Source organism: Hemicordylus capensis, chromosome 3 (assembly GCF_027244095.1).
Source record: "Hemicordylus capensis ecotype Gifberg chromosome 3, rHemCap1.1.pri, whole genome shotgun sequence".
Lineage (NCBI taxonomy): Eukaryota > Metazoa > Chordata > Lepidosauria > Squamata > Cordylidae > Hemicordylus > Hemicordylus capensis.
Window position 1 is genome coordinate 134,790,981 of NC_069659.1, and position 24,853 is coordinate 134,815,833.

At 42.8% G+C, this 24,853-nt stretch overlaps 1 protein-coding gene across 3 annotated transcripts in view; it reads left to right on the top strand.

The window, feature by feature from the left end:
* The window catches only part of SLC9A4 (solute carrier family 9 member A4), a 34,917-nt gene extending 14,221 nt beyond the window's left edge, over positions 1-20,696 (top strand). For all 3 annotated transcript variants that reach the window (XM_053305087.1, XM_053305085.1, XM_053305086.1), the window contains exons 5-13: positions 832-1,049; positions 3,304-3,506; positions 3,686-3,772; positions 5,299-5,369; positions 7,592-7,753; positions 12,370-12,466; positions 15,510-15,641; positions 18,321-18,408; positions 20,269-20,696. In XM_053305087.1, the coding sequence (XP_053161062.1) occupies positions 832-1,049; positions 3,304-3,506; positions 3,686-3,772; positions 5,299-5,369; positions 7,592-7,753; positions 12,370-12,466; positions 15,510-15,641; positions 18,321-18,408; positions 20,269-20,603 (1,393 nt within the window). In that variant the 3' untranslated portion in view covers positions 20,604-20,696. The remainder of the gene's footprint in view (positions 1-831; positions 1,050-3,303; positions 3,507-3,685; positions 3,773-5,298; positions 5,370-7,591; positions 7,754-12,369; positions 12,467-15,509; positions 15,642-18,320; positions 18,409-20,268) is intronic.
* The last annotated feature ends 4,157 nt before the right edge of the window (positions 20,697-24,853 follow it).

Below are 24,853 nucleotides of genomic sequence, written 5' to 3' on the forward strand. Positions count from 1 at the left end.
GGGGATTGTCAGAATCAGAATCGAGTTTGTTAATCCAGTCAACAGACCTGAATAAACAGAATGATGCTATGTTACATAACATTTACAAGATATTATGAAAACTCTCATTTTTTAAAAAAGAGACTATACATTGCTAAGCATACATGAAACAGAAGATGCCGGAAGACCCAGAGTGATTATATTTTATCTTTAATAAGTTTGGTGTGAGTTCTTCTATCCAAGAATTTAGCTGTGATTTTGGATACAGGCTTGTTATGATCTGCAAGGAGATTAAATAAATAAATAAACATAATAGGCAGATGATCTTCTGGAATACATAGTCGTTGATGGGTTACCTGGATTTTGTGATGGGTTGAGATAAAAATAACAAAAAATACCAACCCAAGACTTAGTGTTTCCATTTCATCGGAACCTCGGAATATCCCATCTAGCAAAGCTGAAAGTAACACATTCAAACATGCAAGGGGAAATGCCCTCCTATTCTAAGGATACTTAGATTCTACATATATGTGGCTTGAAAGTTAGCTTGAAATAGAGTGCCTACAAAAGCTCAAAGGTGAATGGGTCTTATATGCTACTGAGGGGGATATTATTTTTATATTATGTTTATATTTATATATTTTATAAATAAAATATTTGATATGCTGTGCTTACCAGGATTTAAATATTATCCAAACCATAGAGAGGAACGACGATGAGGAAAAATCTAGAGTGTGGATTTTAAAATTAAGCATCTTCACCCAGTCTGACCACGCTGGTCTATAAGCAACTGTAGGAGTCAGCCCTTTAGTGGAAAAGCTTTCATAATCATTGCTTTTTCTAATTTAACAGGATAACTGCATGTGCAGTGACTATGAAGAAATATGTGGAGGCAAATGTTTCCCCCAATTCCTACATAACAATAAAATACTTCATGAAGATGCTGAGCACCATCAGTGAGACTCTGATCTTTGTATTCATGGGTGTAGCCACAGTTGGACGGAACCACGAGTGGAACTGGGCTTTCGTCTCCTTCACGCTGCTCTTCTGCCTGCTTTGGAGGGCACTAAGTGAGAAATAACGATTTAAATCAAGATAATGTGCTTTGTATCATTTCACGTCTTGTTAAGTACAGAGAGAGGCTAGGAAGTTCAGAGCGGACTGGTTTAACCAGTTTAACAAGGAGCTGAACAGGTGTGTTCCGTTGGCTAGCTTCTTTCATGCATAACCATGCTTCAATGAGGACTGGAATTGCCCATAGAAAAGTAACTTTATGCATTGTTTAAGGAAAGGAGGCTACAAATGAAAACTGTTTTCACTGTCATTGCTCACCAAATAAGCCATTTGAATGTGAGCCACCTGGGGGTCACTGAAAATTTTCAGCACTCTGACCCCCCACCCCCAAAAGGCACTTTGGGATTCTTGAGTGGGTGGGAGAAAGGGACTGTGTGTAGCAGTTAAGCTTGGCTAAGTTTGTGGAGTTAGGAGGAAGAGCTAGAGAGGGCTAGGTGGAATTTGGTTTGACAGAATGTGATGGATCTTTGGGGAATGAAAGAACCAATGTAGGAAGTATGATCTGTTGCAAGCAAAAACAGAAACCAAATTTATACACGTAACATTTGAAAAATGGTCAACGCCCTTTAAACCAAGTGTAGGGTTGGAATGGAGCTTATTTGCACAAAACTGCATGCATATAGGACTTTCTCCACAAAAGTGGAAGCCCTGAAATAGCAGGCTTTCCAATCAGAGAGACATCAATGCATAGGTTTTATTCAGATCTTCAAATGAATACGTGGCCTTCAGAGGGGGGAAGGATCTGCAGTCTTGCTTGCCCCTTCCATGCATTCAGAAAACATGTGGAAAAAATTCTATGTTGTTTTTTTCAAAGCTGGTGAACACTTTTTCTAATTCCTTTCCCCTGGAATTATATACCCTCTTAATAACAAACCTATTTAATTGGTAATCTTTTTCAGATTCTGTTAATTCTTTTAGACAGTTTCCCCTTAAACTATTCATATATGGAATATCTAATCTGGATAAACATGGCCAGAGACAAACATGGCCAGTCTTGTCACGATTTGGCTCTATGTTTATACTTGACCAGTCTGTCAGGTAGATTTACAGTGGCTGTGTATATCTGCACATTTGATGCACATCATACCTATGGCCATGCTGCCAAATATATATTTGGAGAGGAGATTTCTTAGGAGAGGAGAGCTGGTCTTGTGGTAACAAGCATGATTTGTCCCCTTAGCTAAGCAGGGTCTGCCCTGGTTGCATATGAATGGGAGACTAGAATTGTGAGCACTGTAAGATATTCCCCTCGGGGATGGAGCTGCTCTGGGAAGAGCAGAAGGTTCCAAGTTCCCCCTCTGGCTTCTCCAAGAATAGGGCTGAGAGAGATTCCTGCCTGCAACTTTGGAGAGCAGCTGCCAGTCTGTGAAGACAATACTGAGCTAGATAGACCAATGGTCTGAATTTACAGGGCTCTATTCAGGAGCCCTATTCAGACATTATGTTATATGTCCATACAAGTGCCTGTAAACATGTACATGTTTTTGTGTGAATTACTGTACATGTGTTCATTTTAAAAGTGAACCTGAGTATAGTACCCTTCAAATGCATGGTAAAGATGGGAAGTGTATTACTATGGATGTGTATGCTGTACACAGATTATATGTGCGTTGGACATTATTTGTGAATAGGGCTAACTAAGCAGGTTCTTGAAAGTAATAATTTATTTTGTGAAGTGTGCCCAACATGTTTTGATCAAAAGTCTTCCAAAAAGGTAATATATGCTGGGAAGTGTATTCTTACATGTGTAGCTTCAAACATCTACAACAATGTACCATAGTAATGTTTTGAAGTGGGGTTTCCCACACCCAGGACGCAGAAGGCGGGAAAGCTTGAGAAGTCACTACAATTTAGTGGGGAGAAAAATGACACTTTTGGGGGAAGAAAAATGTGTCTCAGGGATTGAAAATGTGTGTTATTAGGTCTGACAGGGGAGTTCAGCAGAATTATCGGTGTGGTGGTGGCAGCCCTCAAATACTTGGGGGAGAATTGCCACTCCTGCCCACATCCAAATACAATGCTTGAGCTTTTGTAGTACAATGGGTTAGAATCCAAGGTTCCTTTCTTCTAAAGAAGGATTTGTTCCATTTTGGAGGAAGACTCCTGCCATTAGAAGAAGCTGCTTCTGCTTCTGAACCCTTTTCTAGCATCAGTTGAGGACAACCTGTGTTATGTGGAACCACCTTTAAGGATTCAGTTTCCATTGAGCCATTTCTCTGTATTTATGTTACGTTTTTTCTCCTTTCTTAGGTGTGTTTATGCTATTCTGTGTCAGCAATAAGTTCCGGACCTACCGATTCACTTTTAAAGATCAGCTCATTATCATGTACAGTGGTCTACGAGGAGCCAGCAATTTCTCCCTGGCATTTTTGCTCCCAGCAGTTCTCTTTCCTAGAAAGAAAATGTTCATTACCTCTACTGTTGTGGTGATATATTTCACTGTCTTCATCCAGGTAAGTAGACTTATTAATCATGGATTCATCACCTAATTGGTCCAGTGGGCCTTATAATGGGGTTGCATTGAAATTTACCTTTCAGTTAAGACCAAGTACCTTCTGTTCCACATCTTAACAACTGAAGTAATGCTGCATCAGCAGACAATTAACTTTTCCTTTCTTGGCTCCAAATAAAGGGAATTACCATTAGGCCACTTGTAAAGTACCTAGATGTTAAGAAGACCAATAAGAAAGAGTCCATCAATGAGGAGATTCATGTGCGAGTAAGATGCATTTTTAATTTGTAATTTTCATTCATTTTTAAATTGATACAAGATAATTAAATGAATTAGAATGAATAAGAATGAATGAGCATTCTATGGGTGCCTGATTCACCTATCCTTCAGTGCTCTAGATTCTATTCTAAGTGTAAGTAAGTATTCTTCTATTACTGTAAAGCTGTGGACAGTGCAGCCCCTGCTTTCTCCTGCCAGTTATCTCCCAGGGAAAGGAGCACAGATAACATACATAGAGGCACTTCCATCAATGTGAAGTGCCTCAAGGCAGTTTGTGGAGAGAGCGGGCTTAGCCTGCTCTCCCCACAGACGATCGCCCACGGAGCCCTGGGTGGCTGGATTGGCCACCCACATGACTATCGGCTCTGTCACGGAGCTGGTGGGGCTGCAGGGATCGGGGGCCACACAGCCCCCAGAAGTCCCAGGATGCCCTGCACGAGTGTGCAGGGCATTCTCGGGGGACCCCTGAGCCCAGGAGGCTGCTTGTAGCCACCCAGTCAGGGGTCTACTCATGTGTTGCCACACGCCGCAGCAGCACATGAGCAAAAAAACAAGGTTAACAGAGTGCTCACTCCGTTAATCTCGTTTAAGGGGTGGGGGAATTAGGCGGGCTAGCTGCCTTGGAACCACTGAGCTCTCCTGTGAGCCCGGTGGTTTCAACAATCACCAGGAAGTGGGCTAGGCTCCCTTCATCTGCTTTCTGGTGATTATCAGAATAGCTTCAAAGCTGCCTTATACTGAGTCAGTCCATTAGGTCATCTAGCTGAGTGCTTCCTGTTCGGATATTGACTCTCTGGGATCTTTGGTACAACTCTCTCCCAGTTTTGTTAAAAGAGATGGTTTTAATAGGAAACACCAGAGGTTGAACCTGGGGTTTTCTGCCTGCGTGCATATGCTCTGCCACCAAGCTATAGTTCTTTCCCAAATGATAATGGCACACTTCAGGCAGGATGAGTGTGCTTTGCAGCTGATATTGGGCTCATAGCTCTTTGGATAAAGACCTGTTCTAGTTGTAATACCCAGGTGACATGCGGAGGACAAGTTGCACTACAACCACTGTCTGACATACTGGGCAGCATTACCAGGGCAGAGCAAGAAGTCCACCCTTGCAGGAAGCTAAGATACTAGCTGTGCTGAAAGTTTGCCATACACCTGAGCCATACACCTGAGAGTGCAGGGAATTTCCACTTCTCTCCCGTCCCCACAAAAGCCCCTTTTATATCTAAAGATATTTCCCTGAGAGTCACACAGCCCTCAGGGACATATTCCTACTAATGAACAGGGCTTTTGCAGGGAGGGAAGAGGTGAAAGTAGCTTTCCAGTTCAAAGGCAGTAAATATTTGAATGCTAGATGTTGGAAGGCTAAAAATGAGAGAGGGCTGTTGCATCAAGTTGACCAAAAGAGAAAGTGAGGAGAGCATCAGTACAGATATAAGTACAGATAGGAAATCTGAAAGCACAGGAATCAGATATTAATTATTTTCACACGTATCTTAACATTTGTATGTCTGTAGCTGATGGATCATTTGAAAGCTGGAGTTGAAGATATATGTGGCCACTGGAGTCATTATCAGCTGAGAGACAAGTAAGAATGTGGCTGTCAGGCAAAATCAAACAATTAAATTTCTACTATGATGTGGTAAAATGGACCAAACCTAAAACTGTCAACTTTCTTCTGCTTCATAATTTCTTCTGCTTCTCACTGAAGTCCCACAAGGGTCAACCTTCCTACTTTACTCACACTGAAGTAATTCTTGGGGTGCTGTTCTTAGCTCAAGTCATGTGACCAGTGAAGACATGGAAGGGGGTCAGGATTGTGCCTGATTCCCCCACTCCCAGTCTCCTGATCTTGTTTCGACATACTGCCAACATCACGCCAGCAACAAGAATACTGAAACTGGAATACAAGGCAGTTATTAGAAAGGAAGGACCATTTCTATGCAGGGGTTAAATAAATCCAGGATTCCCAACCTTGCGTCCCTAGCTGTTGTTTGACTACAATGCCCACTATCCCCAGACACAATGCCTGAAGGCTGATGGGCATTGTAGTCCACCAACATCTAGGGATCCAAGATTGGGAATACCTGAGAGAAATCAAGTTCCACACATGTGTCAACAGCAGCTACCACCTTCACCAGCTTGTTCCAAATAAGGCTGGCCAAACAGGTGCAAAACAGTTCAAAATACATTTCATTATTAATTATGAACAGTGTGAGGCGGATCTCATGATCCGTGAGCCCCGCTTTTGTTAAAACTGTGGGGAGAGCGGGCTAAGCCCGCTCTCCCTGCAGATGAGCAGGCAGGGAGCCCTGGGCGGCCGAATCGGCAGCCCACATGATGGCCGGCTCCGTGACGGAGCCGGCAGGGGGTGGGGGGAGCAGGGGCCGCGCGGCGCAGGGCATACTGGGGAGACCCCCCGAGCCGGGAGGCGGCTTTTTACCTCCCGGCCGGGGGTCTACTCATGAGTAGGCGTGTCATGAAGCCACGCTGCAGCTACTCATTAACCTAAAAAGCAGGTTTGCTGGAGTGCTCGCTCCGCAAACCTGCTTTTTAGCAGGGGTTCTCGAGCGGGTTACCCGCTCAAGAACCACCGGGCTCATCTGTGAGCCTGGTGGTTCTTATGACCAACAAAAATCAGGCTAGGCTCTCCTAGCCCGATTTTTGTTGGTCGTGAGAATCACCCCAGTGTCTCAGGATTCCTGAGCCATAATTTAAAAAGATGAATATTACAAGCAGTGAGCATTCCTAGTACAAAACCATTACTGACAAACTTTGTCAGCATCACTAATATTCTACCCAGATTTTTCCCTTTCTGTTAACTCCCTCTTCTCTGAGGATAGGCTCGGACTAGCCCACAGGGCAACAGGGCATATTCCCGATGAGCTCCACCCATGGTGCTCCCCTGCGCCCTGACTCCCACCCTTAATTACCCATTCTGCTCAAAACCTGGCACCCTTCCCACATACATTCCACTGCCCTCTCAGTGCCTCCAGTCTGGCCCTTCTGAGGACTTGTACAAATGAAACTCTTTGGATGATCTACCCTATTCTTTTGAGGAGGATAAATGCGTATACCTTGTTGTTGCTGCTGGGTCTTGTGATTATTTAGCAAAGCACCAAGGAAGCTACCACGCCAGTTGCAGAGTGCAGAGTTTAGTTGTTGCAGCTATTTCAGTAACACTCATAGAGATCACTGTAGAGTCTAAGTTACTTAACTAGTTTATTGGTGAAGTACATTTGGGATAGGAAAGACCTATCCTATCTATCAGCTGCATAATGAATAGGTAGGGAGAGAGAGGGATGTTTCCATCTTCTCTCTAGGAGGAAAGGAAGAGGACTGACTCACTACAAGAAGTACCTGAGGAGTCAAGGCTCTAGGGGTCATAGAGTAGAGGCAAGCAGGGACAGGTAAGGAGACCCTCACTAACTCCCTCTACTCCCAATGCCCCTAGTGGTCATAAGGATAGTTGGTGCAAAAGGTCGATGCACTGGAACTCCATCTCCAACAGTTGCACTTGTGTTTCAGTGAACATAACAGCAGCCCAGCTGAAATCTAGGGTTGCTAGTTATATGTGATCACCTCTTCTTCCTAGCACCACCATTGGCATCCTTGTGGGGATGCCTGGCACCCTGTGTATGACACAGTAGCACTACTGTCACAGGTACTTACTAGACATCACCAATGACAAGTGAGGTTTTTCTCTCCAGGCATTTCAGAACCAACTTTAGCATTGTTTCATGTAACAGAAATGCAGAATTGGGGTTTTGTTTTTTGTTTTTTTAACATTTTGCTTATTGCTGTTACCAGATTTAAGAAGTTTGACAATAGATTCCTTAAGAAGATCCTGCTACACAAACACCAGCCTAAATCCAGTATTGTTTCTTTGTACAAGAAATTGGAAATAAAACAAGTCATTGATATGGTAGAGAGTGGGATGATGAAACCACCTACTTCCAAATCATCTTCTCTGTGAGTATCATTTTCCCATAGGGTTAAGTGGGAGATGAAAAGATACTAGGAATTTCTGAAGTTTTAGCACTCTAGCAGAAACACAAGCATTTCTAGTTAGGAACACAGCAAGCTGCCTTATATCGTCAGACCATTGGTCCACCTAGTTCAGAATTGCATACCCAGACTGGCAGTGTCTCCAAGGTTTCAAGCAGGAACCTCTCTCAGCCCTATCTTGGAGATGCCAGGCTTGAAACTTGGAACCTTCTACATGCAAGCATGCAGATGCTCTTCCCAGAGTGGCCCCATCCCCTAAGGGGAATGTCTTACAGTGCTCACATGTAGTCTCCCATTCAAATGCAAACCACAGTGGACCCTGCTTAGCAAAGCAGACAATTCATGCTTGCTACCACAAGACCAGCTCTCCTCCTGCACACGCATGTGTGTGTGTGTGCATGCGCGCACACACACACACACACCCTTTACATGTTATGAATATGAATATGAATATAACAAATATTTATATACCACTTTTCAACAGGAGTTCCCCAAGCGGTTCCCAAAACATACCTTTTACATGTTTTACAGGTTCCATAAATAGGTCAAGGAAGGAGTGAAATAGTGAGTCCTCTTTCACATGCAGTGAGAAGGGCTTGAGGGTGGGCTGCAGGGAAGGTGGGTTAAACCTTCCTTCCCAGCAGATGATCAATCTGTCATTGCTGGGTGTGCTCCCCCGTGTGCCCAGACGACTCCCTGCTGGCCCAGGCAGCAGGGAAGGCCAGGGGCCGAGATGTGTCGCCCTCGCTCTTGCAGTGCCCATAATGCCCCGCGTGAGTGTGTGGTGCATTATGGAGATCCCCCCTCCGCTCCCAGGGCTCCCCGCAGTCTGGCAGCCGTGACTGCAAGCAGCCACAGCTGACAGGCAATTTTTTAAAATGGGGTTCAGAGAGAGCTCGCTCTTCTCACCCCATTTGAGAGAGCGGCTTCACAGGTGGGTTTGGTGCGGTGGTGCTACCGGGATCGGGTGTGATCCCAGCGGTTCACAGGCATGTACAAAACCGGGCTGAGCTTCCTTAGCCCAGTTTTGCATGAGCATGTGAATCACCTCAGTGAACACTTTCCCAGCTGCTTGTTTGTTTTAAGATTGTAAAAGAGCTCCCACACATACAACTGAATGCACCATGCACAGAGGGCTTTTCCCATGTACTCAGCAACCTTGAACAAGTAGGGACCTCTGTGGAGAGCTGGTGACACTGGAGGTAGGGCAGGCTTAGCAAGTTGACAGAGAGGAGAGGCTCCGGCGCCCTTAGGAACATAGGAAGCTGCCATATACTGAGGCAGACCATTGGTCTACCTAGCTCAGTATTGTCTTCACAGACTGGCAGCAGCTTCTCCAAGGTTGCAGGCAGGAATCTCTCTCAGCCCTATCTTGGAGAAGCTAGGGAACCTGAAAACCTCTGCTCTTCCCAGAGTGGCTCCATCCCCTGAGGCGAATATTTTACAGTGCTCACACTTCTAGTCTTCCTTCCATATGCATCCAGGGTGGACCCTGCTTAGCTAAGGGGACAAGTCATGCTTGCTACCACAAGACCAGCTCTCCTCTCCTCACCCACCTCCCAACACACACATCAAGAAGCAATTGGATGACTGTAGTTCAATCTGACCATTCCTTTTTAAAGAGTTTGAGTCTAGCACATGTCTACTTTGTTTTACCTGGAAACAGAATTTTATCATCTGTTGTACAATGTTGAGGCATAAATGCAAAAGGAGTGGATTTTAAAAACTGGAATCATTTTGCTTTTACCATAACCAGATACTCTCAGTGTTATCAGCTTGCTGGGTTAATAGCTAACTCCATGAAAAGAGTTTTTCTTTTTAATATATGTGCTTTCGTCCTATGACAAATTGAGTTCATAATGTTTGTAGTGTTACTCATTGTTCACTCAAAGCTCAAAGTATTTTAATAGGAACATCTAGATTAGTTGATTGCTCTCACACAACACTTTCTTCTACAGCTGATCAGTCCTGACATATTATTTATTACATGTATAGTCTGTATTCTTCCATGGAACTCAAGGTGGCTTTGCCCAGCATACATTTGCTCTGTTAAATTAACATGGTACATGAGACAGTTATGGGGATAGGCAGCAGCAATTTCCATAATCATGGTGATTAGAAGAAGCGCCTCCAAATTTACAGGACATTACATGCATGTTCATGTGGAAGCAATGGTTAGGACTTCACTTGGTGTAGAAGAAATGTCATGTTAACAGGAGGTAGTACTTTGCTCTCTGCAAATATTTTCAGTTCTGTTTAATCTTTTCATTCCATGATTATGTTTCTCTGGCCCTCTTCAAACATTACGTTGTGCATGCATAAAGGAGTCTGTACACTTGCGCGCACGCGTGTGTGTGTGTGTGTGTGTGTGAGAGAGAGAGGGGGGGAGAGGGAGAGAATGACTATACATGAGTTAATTTTAAAAGGGAACCTGGGTACACAAGTACTACTGTACATGTGTTGAACATTATGTGAGGATAACTGTACATGTGCACAGATCTCTGCATGAGTATACTGTTTATATACATACTGTACATTGTATACAGATTATACATGTACCTTGTTTTATATCTGCAGCAAGGAAGGGATAGTGTGGGTAGTAGTGAAGTACGCAAAGGGAGCTAAACTAGTATTGGGAAATAATGAAATAAGCCTGCTGTATGGTCACAATATTCATGGGCGGGAGATTGCAGTCTTAGCAGTAGGCCCCACTTCTTCCATACATCCAGCCCTGTGCATTGGTCAGAATGTATTGATCGTGGACCATGTGAGCAGAAATTGTGGTTTTGTGTGAAGAAGTACCTCTTTTTGTCTGCCCTAAAACAATAAGTTTCTTTGTAATAAGTTTCAATAAGTTGTCTTTGTAATAAGTTTCAATAAGTTGTCTGCCCCAAAACGTTTCTTTGGATGACCCACCAGGATTCTGATGTCATGAGATAGGAGAAAAGCTTCTCTATATCTACTTTCTCCACATGTATAATTGTATAACCTTTATCATATTCTCCCTTTAGGCTGTCCCATAGTGCCTTTTTCTAACCTAGAAAGCTTTGAATGTGTTAGCCTGTCCTTGTTGGGAAGGTACAACACTTCTTCCTGATAATCTTGGTTGCCCTTTTCTGCACTTTTTCTGCACTCTTTCTAGCTCCTCAATCTCATTATTAAGATGTGGTGACAAGAACTGTGTGCAATGGCTGTCATCTTGATTAATGCAGCATGGATGTGCCAGGAATATGTGTCCCTGTTTCTGAGAGCTTTCCTAATGGTGTGGCATTGGGCGCACAAAATAGGGTACATTTTGCTGATTTCCTCTGCCTCTGGAAGTGCTCTGTACCACCTGAAATATGTTCCTGAGGGTTGTGCAGCCCTCAGTGACATATTTTCAGGTGACATCGGGGACTTCTGGAGATAGAGGAGATCGTTGAAATCCCCCTACCCCACACTGTGTGTGCAGGTGTTGTGGTAGTGGGGAAGCGCTCCGCATTATGAGTGTATCTTCTGGGCATGCCCACACTGTCTTAATAAGGATGTCAGCCACTCAGGGCCAACGAGAAGGGGGGAAGCCAGTACAAATTACCGGGACCCAGTGGTCCAGAAGGGACCCCGGGCCCCGACTGTGTTGCATATGTCTTTGTCTTTCCTCCTGCTGCCACCCCACACCCACCCTGCTGCCACGAGGCTGAACCGCCGATATTTAAAATAATTCTAGCCACCATGTGCATGGCTGGGGTTGGGTCAAGCACCCTCCCCCCCCGTGGCAGCGGCACTCTTGATTCAACCCGCACAGGTGTGCTGGAGTGCCTCGCAGTTCTCAAGGGTCTCTGGGCTGGATGGTCAGGCTCAGTGGCCACTCCTGCTCTGCCTGCCACCACTGTTGGCACAGGGGGGTGCTTGGCACACCGCCCCCACCCCCGGCCGTTCACATGGCAGCTAGAGTTATTTTAAAGACTGGCGATTCAGCCTTACAGTGGTGGAGTGGCCTGGCCTCACGGCAGTGGTGGAGCCTTCACAGTGGGGGCCCCAAATTGTTTTTTCACCGGGGCCTGAACCTGCTTTCAGTGGTCCTGCAGCCACAATACCAAGGTGACCACACCATAGATGTGTATAATGGAATTATTATACTGGCAGTTTTATTTCTGATTTCTTTCCTAATGATCTCTAGCATAGAATTCACCTTTTCCACAGGTGCTACTCAGTGTTTTCATTGAGCTTTCCACTGACCCCAAGATTTGTTTCCTAGTTAGTTACTGTCAGCTCAAATCCCATCAGTGGACATGGAAAATGAGGTTTTTATAAGGATTTCTAATTTATCATTTACATTTGTTCCAACTTGATCTAATTTTCCTTTTTTGTACTTGGTGAACGTCTCATTCCCAGACAAATACTGTACACAAACTCTATGGAAAAGCTGACTTGCATCTTTGATTCATGAAACCGTTATCATTTGTTGTTCAGAATGCATTCTAAATGTACACTCACCTTGTGTATGTGAGAAATGATAACATATGGAACCACTGCATAGGAATCACTGTTGGTCCTTGGACTTGGTCAATGTAATGCTTGTTTTCCCTTTCTGCTTCCAGGAGGCGTAGAAATCAAACAAGGCACATACATTTCCCTGAAGAGGTGGAGTCCATGCGGAATATGCTGTCAGATAATCTGTATCAAGTGAGGCAAAGGGTGTGTTTCTCATTCTGGTAACAAGTTCCATAGCTATAGAACAAAAGACCAGGTTTGTGCTCCTGAAAACCTTAGTAACAGTCAGCCTTAGCAGAAATGTCAGCATTCCTTATTGTAGGTGAGCCACATAATAATATTTGAGAAAGAAAATGGGTTCAGATCCTTTGTGAATGTGTCTTCTTCTTTTGATTGTGTTCTTGTGATTCTACAAGCTTTAGCTCTATACTCACTATGCTTTTTCACCACACAGAACACAAGGAAAGGGGCACCAGTCTCACCCTTCCTAACTGTCCACTTTCTGTGGCAAGTGACTCCAGAGTCCAGCACTAGGTGGCAGATGTCCCTAGCTTTAAACACGTTGATTGAGAAAAGCAGAAAGTATTTCAGCTGTAATGCAGCCAAACAGGATTCTGTAGTGGTAGTTTCTACTTTCAGAGTCTCAACATACAGAGACTGAGCTCTGTGATAGCTGAAGAAAACATTCATGTGTAAAGTGAAGAGTGCAGTCTCCACTCTAGTACTCAGGCAGATTGTCACAAACATTTCTGCTGAGGAAATCAGTACCTCACCATAACAACTATTTGGTTCAGGGATGCATTGGCATTTCCCTCTGTGCCTTCTTAAGTTTTGCTTACAATATTATCAAGGCCAATGAAGAATACAAAATGAATTTTGGATCACTTGATTGATTGATTGATTGATTGATTGATTGAGTGCTGTCAAGTCGGTGTAAACTCTTAGCGACCACCTAGATAGATTCTTTCCAGGATGATCTGTCTTCAAATTGGCCTTTACGGTCTTGCAGTGGTGCATTCATTGCTGTGGTAATTGAGTCAATCCTCCTTGCTGCTGGTCATCTTCTTCTCCTCTTTCCTTCAACATTTCCCAGCATTATGGACTTCTTAAGCAAGCTGGGTTTTCTTATTGTGTCTGAAGTATGACAGTTTGAGTCTGGTCATTTGTGCCTTGTTTGATTTGCTCTATGATCCATTTGTTTGTTTTCCTGGCTGTCCATTGCATCCAGCATTACAGACTTCTCAAGGAAGCTGGGGTTTCGCATAGATCCTTTAGAGCTGATCATATGTTATGAATTGGCTGTGGGATGTGTGTAGATATCATCTCACAAGAGTGGCCTATCTGCCAGAGTAAAATAATGGGGAGGAGTAATGTTGCGTAAGGTGGTCTTCCGTGAGCAGGGTGCATTGAGGGGGCAGAAATTCCTGCACCTGGAAGCGTCTACAGTGTGCCCCTCTCACATTAGAAGAGCAGACCACCAGCATGAGCCAATATTCACACCTATCAGAGTGGATATACTTTTCATTCATTTCATTTATTTAGTTATATACCACTTTTCAACAACAAAAAAGTTGTCAAAGCAGAACACTTTTAAACTGCAGACCCTTCAGACCACGTTTAGGCCTATCTTGAGAGGGCAGCAAATGTGTGGACAGCATTTTGTGCAGCAAATGCGACAGCTGTGAGTACATCAGTGCTAACAGTGTCTCCCACAGCAAACCTGTAACTGAAACATGTGTATCTGTAAACAATAGCATACATGTAACAGGAAGCCCCAGAAAAGAGCGCATGAGTGTTTAAAGATGCACATACAACATTTTTTTTACACTTTGTGGGTTTGCTGAGGGAAACACCTGTGTGGAACTGGTTACAATAAATCCAGTGCAATAAATTGCAGTGTGGAACTGGTTACAATAAATCAGTTGTGTGGATGGCTTTTCTTCCTGCAAAAAGCAATTGGCTCCATGTGGTGACATAACTGTAGTTTCCTCTCAGGCAGATTGAACAGTGTTTGGCATGAGCTGGGTGTGGCTGAGCACCATGGGACTCAGGAGTCATCTCTGTTCTTGGGCTCAGTGGGACAGGGACACACCTAACTCTGATGTACAAATGTCTTACATTTTCGTTGTCCTGGACATCATTGTATAATGCTGGTTCTTCCCACCTAACAACTTCCCAGTTCACTTCATACATCTGAGGATAGAGGGTCAAGATTGGCTCGTTTCCATTCAAATCTTGTGTTGCCAGTGGTGACTGACCCCGCCTTGGCTAAGGGAAGGGTCAAAGAAGGGGGAAGGGTGGGAGGAGTTCAAAGGAGGGATTTTCAAATGTACTTAAGGAGGCAGCCAGCCAGCCACTATTATGCCTTTCTGCCTCGTGGGAGGAGAGACAGACAGACAGACACAGAGGAGCTTTGCTTTGCTTTGCCTGCTAGCTGCCCGGAATGGGTTTTATGCTTTTTGTTTTTTTAACCCCCTTCCTGCTGCTGAAAGAATAACTGCCAGTACCTGCTGTCTGTGCGAATCAATTTGGGTACAATGATTTGTACCCAAATCTACCTGTTTTGGGAAATTTGTGGACAAAACAAATCACTCCTGTGCTAGCTATCCAGATTCGGACCAAAAACAAATCAGGGGTGATTAGATTCAGGTACAAATTGAATCAAAAAAATTGATTTGTGCACATCCCTACTACTGAGACAGGGCTTTGTGTGGGCAAACTAACAAACCAAGATACAAAGAATAGCATTATTTGAAAAATATGTATGCATTAGCTTACATATCACACAGTTTACCATCATTCTAAGCAAGATGCCCACATGCAGCTTAATTGTACCCCAAAGCATGCCACCCCTGCTTGCCAATGTGCAGAGCTTCTGTGGCTCCTAAGCCCAGTGTCATTGATACAGCAAAGATGTTCTCATGATTCCCGATGGAGCATCATCGATCTAGTGATGATGCTGTACTTAGGGGCTGTGGAAGCTCTGCACATGTGCAAGAAAGGGGTGGCATGTTTTGGCGTTGAATGCAGCAGCATGTGGGCATCTCAGAATTATGTAGGCTGCATGTTATGTAAGCTATAAACAAGCATAAAATGTTTCATTGTGATGGAAAGCTATAGGATTACTTACATTACTTTGTAACTTTGCAAGTCACAAGCTGTCACATGGGTAGAACATGGCAATCTTCAGCATGCAGTTGGGAGTTTACCCTGGGTAGAATATCAACAAATGCTTTCCTTATTTCAGACCCTGTCATACAACAGGTACCACCTTGCCACAGAAACTAATGAGGAGCAAGCCAAAGAAATCCTCATCCGACACCAGCAGAGCCTGAGGCAGCTCACGAGGAAAGGAAATTCCCTACCATGGGGAGGACAGGTACCTATGAAAAACTGTATGATTTGTATAACTAAGCCATGCATCTAATGGAACTGTTTGCAAATGGTTTCCAAATACAAAACCCACTTATCAGCATTTTAACCTGTGCCACAGAGTGCCTTTCTTTGGAAAGCCTGTTGTTCAAGCCCTGTTCCTGCAATGACAGAGGGTAAAAGTTATTTATGGTAGTGGTCAGAGTGGTGGGAGAGGGCAATAGGGGGAGCCTTTGCCAGTTTTGTTCACCACTTTTTTCTTTCAAAGGATTAACATGAACCTATGCTATATAACAAGAAACATTCACTCTGGTAATCACTGATTGATATCCAAACTAAGGAAGCTCTGGTGCTACTGGGCAAGCACTGTTGTAGCACCAGTACTTCTGAAGAGTACAAGACTCTTCACTGTGTGTGGGGAAGACTGTGTGTGGGGAAGAGTACAAGACTCTTCACTGTGTGTGGCTTGTCTGGGGAAGGATTTTGATAACCTCCCCATCCTGGAAGCACTCTGTGCCACCTGAAAATATGACCCTGAGGGCTGCTCAGCCTTCAGGGACATATTTTTTGATGGCACAGGGTGTTTCTGAGGGAAGGGCCCCCTGCATGAGTGGTGGAGCTGAGTTAGTTGAACTCTAGAATTACTGGTGCTTCTCTGGTGCTTTGTTAGTCTGGATGTCAGTCACTGAATATATATATATTTAAAATTTTGCAAAATTTGGGTGGGGTAATTGGAGAAAACTTCCATGTTGACTGCTGAAAATCTAAACTTAAAAATCTGCTCTCTGGGAGGTGGGAAACACAATTTCTAGTGCATTTCTAAGTTCCAAGTGGCTGGAAAAAATATATTTGGGTTGCCTGCCTCAGTCTGGGTATGTGTGTTATGCTGGTCGACTGAGGCATCTGTGGGCTCTCCTACCCATTCCTTTCCTGGTCCTTTCATATGTTTCTTTCCCTGTCTGCATGCAGCACACTTTCTAATATTGTTTATTAGAGGAAGCAAAGAAAGCTGGATTTTTAAATTGACTTTCTGGCTCATGAGCTTGTAAGTCTAAACAACAGTGCTGATAACGGGTTACTTTACAGACTCCATACAAACCTGTTCAGCCACTTCATTCTAACCAAACCTTTCAAAAAACTAGTTTTCAACCATGTATATAATTTTTTTTATTTATTTGATTTCTATACCGCCCTTCCAAAATGGCTCGGGGCAGTTTAAATTAAAACAAAGCTAAAATCAATTAACTATTAAAATCTAAAACTGTAAAAACATAAAACCATTATTAAATCAATTAAACTAGTTTTTAAAAACCCTGGAAAACCAGGTCCAAACCTTTATGGTTTAAAAACAGTTTAAAAACCCTGAAAGGCCAGGCCTAACAGATAGGTCTTAAGTGCTCTCCTGAAGGCCAATAATCAACTCAGATTACGGATTTCTGTCGGGAGTGCATTCCACAGCCCAGGAGCAACTATAGAGAAGCTATATGTTTGAAAGATATGTGTCCAGCTTTGGGTTACAAACAGTATTTTGAAGTACCATCAATTAGTGAAAGTTAAGCCTGCACAACAAATGGCTCATTAGGACATTTTCCAGCCAGTTGTATGTGACCATTCTGCTTGCCTTGCATCCTGTCTGCTGAAGAGTTTTCTGAAACTTGAAAGCTTATGTTCTCTTTCCTGCTTTTGCATATATTAATCCAAAAAAAGATATCATTTACCTAGGCCATCTTCTCATTACCCACACAATCATAGTTAAACGCTTGATGGCGGTCGGCAAGCTGGGTGCGCTTCCATAGAGCGTGGCATGAAAACCTGTACTTAACACCAATAGTTGTCCTTCAACTATGATCAAGAATGCCCCACTTTGTAAATTCTTTCATATAGGCTATCGAGTGAATACCTTTGATGAGTGCCCTGTTGGGGCCTCCTGATGCTTGTGCCTGGTTTGCTCCATCTTTTGGGAATCTTAACATAACCTTCATCTGCATTGGATGACAAATAATAGTGGACATCCTGACTAAGTTCACTTGAGGAAGTTCCATGGAAATTAAAAGGACAAGCTAGGCATGACTAACTTGCGCTTTTAACTAGAATGGGACTTCCTTGAGAAAATTTAGCTAGGATATCAGCCAATTGAAACAACATGTAAACCAAGTATATGTGTGTGTAAAATCAGTCTTAAATGCCTGTTTTAAACCCCAAATCTTATGCCATTGAATTATGCATTACTTTTGAAAGAGGAGTGGGGTTCTGGTTTCACACTATGTCATTGTCCATCCACCTTTTATAATGGTTCAGGTAACTCCTCCCTCTGAGACACCACAAATTGCCAAATATCCATGCAGTGGTGTCCGCTGAAAGGCTTTGGGCCTAATACCTGTGAAGCAGCACAAAATATATGCTATGGAGGGAGGAATTTTCTGATATTAAAAATATGTTTATAAAGTATAACATTCAGAAAACTATCTTCCATAGAAAACACATTTTTGGAATGTGCATTCATTTGTTTGTCAGCTTTAGAGAACATCAGGAATCCCACCAGTTGATATCAGCCTGCATATATACTGCAGTGGACAGGTTCTGCAGCATGAAAAATTGCCTTGGAATGTATAGCAGGAACTACCTCTGTTTTTTTGTGTCTTGAAAAGTACACGTTCATGCCCTGAGTGTTTTCCTTTGTCCACAGGCTGCCATCAAAAGTATGCGTTATTTGTCTTTACCCTTTGGTAATGCTCCAAGAGCTAGAAGGAAAGCCAGGAATGATGATCTCACAGGTAATTAATATGTTTTGCTCCTTCACCAAAATAATGGAAGAAAAGTGACACACTCTCGCTTAATTGCACTGTTTCACCAATTTAATGTTATCTATGAAAATGCAAGTAACTATACAGTACTGCCAATAAAGGTAGTTAGGGCTCATGAATGGACCCCTGCTAACTTGGCAAAGAGGCACCTTTTAATGTGGTGATTCTCTTTATTGAGCAGGGGGAGAGTAACTGGCCCTATCCAGCCCCAGCACAGTACTTCCAGTGACTATTGCTGGTGTCTGTCTTGTGTGTTTTTTTAGATTGTGAGCCCTTTGGGGACAGGGTTCCATCTTATTTATTTATTATTTCTCTGTGTAAACCACCCTGAGCCATTTCTGGAAGAGCGGTATAGAAATCAAATGAATGAATGAATGAATGAATGGGTATGAGATAATCCTGAACCACTCAGCTTTCATTTAGAGAAACAAACTTTCCAAGGATGTCTTTTAAATCACTCTCTCTTTCTCTCCTGTAGTATAAGCAGGAGCCACCTAATGGCGTAGCAGGGAAATGACTTGATTAGCAAGCCAGAGGTTGCCTGTTTGAATCCCCACTGGTATGTTTCCCAAACTACGGGAAACACCTATATTGGGAATCAGTGATATAGGAACTTCCTATATTCCTGTTAGGAAGATGCTGAAAGGTATTGTTTCATACAGCATGGGAGATGGCAATGGTAACCCCCTCCTGTATTCTACCAAAGACAACCACAGGGCTTTGTGGGCACCAAGCATACTCAATGGCACACTTTACTTACTTTAGTATAAGCAGGGCAGCTGAATTTTTGTCTGAGTCATTTGGAGATCAGCCAAGTTTGGGAATAGAATTCCCACCTTTAAAAAAAAAAAGTCACCCCAATCTTTGCATAGCAGGAAGGGATCAATGTTTTTTTCAGCATGGCATTGCAATGCTGGGGAAAGTTTCAGCTGTTGACTTCTGCCCATTTTGCACTTATTAAAGGCACAAGAGCTCTAAAAAGAAAGCAATCTTAGACTGGCATGGAGTAAGGAAGAAGTTTTTTTTAAAAAAAAAAATTCCACACTTCCTGTGTTCAAATGCAATATGTAGTAATAGTCATAAGTTTTATTTACCTTCTTAGACCAGTAAAGAAGTGCAGTTTGAAATGCTGTTGTGTAATTAGTGGGCCAACATCAGACTTGAAAATAAGTATAGGAGGCCAGAAATACTTCGTGGCTCTTTGCTGCTTCTGTGCTAAATGGTGTTTTTGTCTTTACTACATTTCAGTCATATGACGAAACTGAAAGAGTTGCCCTGTGACACACCAAGGCTTATCAAAGGACCCTGAAGTTAAAATTCTTTGGTCGCAGGTGTGTCTGGATCTTTTTAGTCCTGATAATTACAGGTGGCCTGAAACCTGAAACAGGTGGCTTGCTTTTCAGAGGCAACTGAAACAATTTGCTAATTACAGGCTCACCTATTTTAGCTATTTTCTCTTGTATCACTCAGAAGTTGGCTTTCGGTTACCAAAATTAGCTAATATAGAACAGTGCAGAATGAATGAGCGGTTTGCACTACGGCAAACAGCAGTCTTGAAAGCTGTTTACATATAGAAACATAATCACTCTGCCACACCTGAATCTCATGATACTGACTAGTTCTGCTGAGGTAATTGCATCCTTATTCTTCAGCACTACTTTAGTATAAAGTAGTATAGGATGAATAGTATAGGGGTAGCTAAAGCATAGGTGGCAAACACAACAGGTGACTGCTTCAAGAAGGCTCTACTAGTCATATGGAACTACAACAGAATAGAACTACAATACAATTATCTCTGTTTTAACACCCATTGCATGTTTCTGAATCCAGAGGACTGCAGCAGTGACTCTGAATCAGTGTTCATTACACTCAATTCAGAGTCTCCATCGGGATCATATCGACGAAAGTGGCAACAGCAGAAATCTCTTCCAATGAAACCGCTACATTCAAGAGTCGAGCCAGCAGGTTTTACAGAGCAGAAGAGAAAAAGAGACGAGCAGGATAAAATAGGCAGGATGCAAAAACCACTGTTACCTCCAAAGCCTCAACTTAGTGCTGTGGATGAAACCGATATTCAGGAACTTGAGTCAGAGGATGAGGTGGGGGCATGCCCATCAGTGTCCTCCATCAAATGGACAGCAGAAACCAGAGGCCCATTTTTATAGGTCAAAAATACATGAAGAAAAGAGTGAATTTTTCCTCCATCAAAATACAGCTTTTATCTCCCGTGTTATTTCTATTAAATTCTTGAAGACCTCTGAACTTGTCCTGATTTACTTTAACTGAAGAACATACTTATGTTGGGGCAAAAATAATATCTGAATCCTTACTAGCATGAAAATCTATGGGTTGCCATGCTTAGGCTATTCATGCAGAAGTTCCATCCTTTTTTGAATTTAAAAAATAGATTGACATATCCATTCTTCTAGCTTGAAAATCTAACTTTTACATGGTAATGTCTACAATAGGCAGAGTAAGCTGGACAGGAGGTATAAACTAAATTCTCAATAAATGTTTAAATCATAAATGTTATGATGACTCTATCATCATAAGTTTTCTTAATGTGTCATTAAGCTTAATGTAATGCATTTTTAAAATCCAGACCATTGCATTATGCTGGCTTTGATTGACCTAGTTTCTCTCAATGCATACAAGTCCTTCCAGGGGGGTGGGGGGGGGAAGGCAAAGGCTTGGGGAAATTTCCCTGGGCCCCACACATAGAGGGGGCCTCATCCAAAGTATGGTCCAGTATGTGAAATGATCCAATCAATCTTTTTCATTCAAGGTAGTGAAACTAATCAGTTAAAATATAACCCCAGGATTAAGAGTTATTTCTTACTTTGAGTTATTACATTGACACAGGATGCAGTGACTGACACATGGTGAAATGTAACGTTTTTGCTGCTGTGCAAGTACAAAAAAAGCACAAATGGAGTTGTGCAATAGTGCAGCCATTATGTATAATTGCCACACTGTAGCACAAATCCACGTTACACCATGCGCATAACATTGTGCAGGAGGGCAGCCAGAAAGAAGGGGGCGGGGCTCAACTGAACATTCTGCCCCAACCTCTCAGGGTCTTAAAAAGTCCTTTGAATGCATTGTAAAAGAGGCTTCACTTGGTTTCAAATGGACGTGTTCCATTAGGTAGTGCAAGATGTTTCCAGTGCCAGGCATGTGCCAAGGTCCAGGTGCCTGTGAGAGATGTGGAGGGCTGAAGACTGACAGCGAGAGATCATGAAGACTCTCTGAAAGCGTGTGCCCTTTCGCCACTCCATCCCTGTCTTGCTGGTTAAGGTCCACTGACTGATGAGTCTCCCAGACAAGGGTCTACAACATCTAGGAGCTGCTGGCCCTGTGTGTTTGGCATTGCTGCTGGGTACAATTGCAGAATTGGAAGGCATTTAGCCCACCTGCCCCCAACACCAAACCATCTACCCAACAGTCCTTACATGTCAACGCTGTCACTGGTGCAGTTGCAGTATTGCTTGGGCTAGGAGTAGTTCTGCTGCTGGATTGTCCTAGGCCACATTGTTCCTCTCGTTACACAAAGGCACCCTGTTGCAGACCTGTTGATCCTGCAGCACCACCAGCTCCAACAGGGCAGCAGGCACTGCTTCTCCTTCTGTACTATCCTTATTTTGGATGGGTCTAAAAAAAGCTTCCACATATGCAAAATCTGGGAAGCTCAATTGGAAAGACACAGCTGATTTCATGCTAATTGTGAATAGCAGTAGTGTTCAGACTGTTGGAATGCACCACTGCAATTTGTGGTTCAGTGCATACAAAAAGCTGTTGAAGCCTAATCCCATTAATATGGCCAAATTCAGATGTCACACAGAACCTGAGGTAAGACCACCTCAGGTTGGCCAAAAGTGACGTGTGAATTATTGGAACAGCAGTTGCAGGACCCAACCGTGGTTCTGATTTCTCCCCCCAACCTCCTGATGAACCCTTGTTTTGAAATAAGATACACTTACCAAACCAAGAGTCCGGAGGCTGGAGAGTGTCATCTGGTTTGTACAAGCTGCCCAAACCGCAGTTAAGGGTAGGAAGCAGCTCCTGTTTGGAAACACAATTGGCTGCCACGGCTTTCCTTCCAGTGCTGGAGGAAGCCTGCACAGACAGATCCACCCCCTTTGCAATCTCCCAGATTGCAGATCATCATCATGTGAGAGCATGCAGGGAGGCTCGGAGGGAAACTGTGAGTACACCGATCCCAGTTAAAAGCTATGTCTGAATGGGCCCTATGTCTTTATGATGATTTCAGAAGATCTTATATTTTGTGATTTAATTATCAAAACATTACAGCTAATAAAATAAGACACTTTATTCCTGCCTGTGGATGAACTGCTGGGTACCTTTCCTCTCTCACTGTATTGCTAGTTGCATTGCCTCCAGTAAATTTACAGGCACTCCCCAGGTTACAAACATCTAACTTACAAACATCTGAACATAGAAACAAAGCTTCATACGATATTACATTAAGGAAGTCCCCAATGTACAAATGTACAAAAGAGCCCCTGGTGGCGCAGTGGTAAAACTGCTGCCCTGTAACCAGAAGGTTACAAGTTCGATCCTGACCAGGGGCTCAAGGTTGACTCATCCTTCCGAGGTCGGTAAAATGAGTACCCAGAATGTTGGGGGGCAATATGCTAAATCATTGTAAACCGCTTAGAGAGCTCCGGCTATAGAGCGGTATATAAATGTAAGTGCTATTGCTATTGCTATTGCTATTGCTACACATACGAACCAATTGTTGCTCTTGGGAACTATATGCATTCCGCGTTAGGAACATATGACTAACAAAGTAACTTTTGGAACACAACCCATTTGTACGTTGTGGACTTCCTGTTTATTGGTCTTTTGCTTCTATAAGAGTTTCCTGCATTAGAAATATGAATAGGCTTTCTACGTGATTGAATATCTGGCTGGCTGTGTGATAACATGAATACGTTTCCTCTAAGATCTGTCCCATTTCTTTCATAGCTAACTTCTAAGAACTGCAAAAGTATATTTGCATGTGGTTTACAATAAGCATCTTTTTCATTACCGTGAAAACTATGGATTATATGCCACATTTGCAGAACTGCACAACACTTATGCAAAGTCCAAAATAACAACAACAACAAATGCAATAAGAGCAAAAGTAGAAAAATCAACAACAAAGCAAGTGCCGCCTTGGTAAAGAAGCAGATGAAACAGTGGACCCACCTAATCAGCTGTTGTAAAAAGATCACACAGACTGACTACAAACAAAGGCACGGCAAGGTAGCAGGGATGATACACTGGAACATCTGCAAAAAATACAAGCTACCTGTAGCCAAACATTGGTGGGACCATAAAATTGAAAAAGTTGTAGAAAATGAAGATGCAAAAATATTATGGGACTTCCGACTACAAACAGACAAACATCTGCCACACAATACACCAGATATAACTGTAGTTGAGAAGAAAGAAAAACAAGTGAAAATAATTGACATAGCAATACCAGGTGATAGAAGAACAAATCACAAAATACAAAGATCTACAAATTGACATTGAAAGGCTGTGGCAGAAGAAGACCAAAATAACCCCAGTAGTAATTGGTACCCTAGGTGCAATTCCAAAAGACCTTGAAGTTCACCTCAACACCATAGGGGCCACAGAAATCACCACCAGCCAATTACAAAAAACAACTTTACTGGGAACAGCCTATATTCTGCGACGATATCTATAATAATAACAGCAACAATATTGATAATAAAATCCAGCCATCCCAGGTCCTTGGGAAGGACTCGATGTCTGGATAAAACAAACCAGTCAATAACACCTGACTGACTGTGTAAACAACAACAACAACAATAAATAATAATAATAACTGCCAGCAAGCAAGAATTGGTGGAATCATCCAATTGAGAAGGTCACAGAAAATGAGGAGGCAAAAATCCTTTGGGATTTTTGAATAGAAACTGATAGGCATTTAGCGCATAATATACCGGATCTGACAGTCATCGAGAAGAATCGGGTTCTGATAATTGATATTGCAATCCCAGGGGATAGATGAGTTGGTGAAAAGCAACTGAAGAAAACATCTAAATACAAGGACCTTCAGACTGAAATTGAGTGGCTCTGGGGAAAAAAAAGTAGTGGTGCCAATAGTTGTTTGTGCCCTTGGTGCAGTACCAAAAGAATTTGAACACCATCTTGACACCTTGGGCATCGATAAAATTACAACACATCAGCTACAGAAGGCCACACTACTCGGGACAGCACAAATACTACGACACTATCTTTAATTTTTCTTTAGTTATCCTAGACACTTGGAAAGGGCCTGATAATTAAAGTAATAAATCCAGTCAATAACATTTGGTAGACTGTGTAAATAGCATAATAAATGAATGAATGAATGCCCACCAGGGTATTTGAGTTGTGC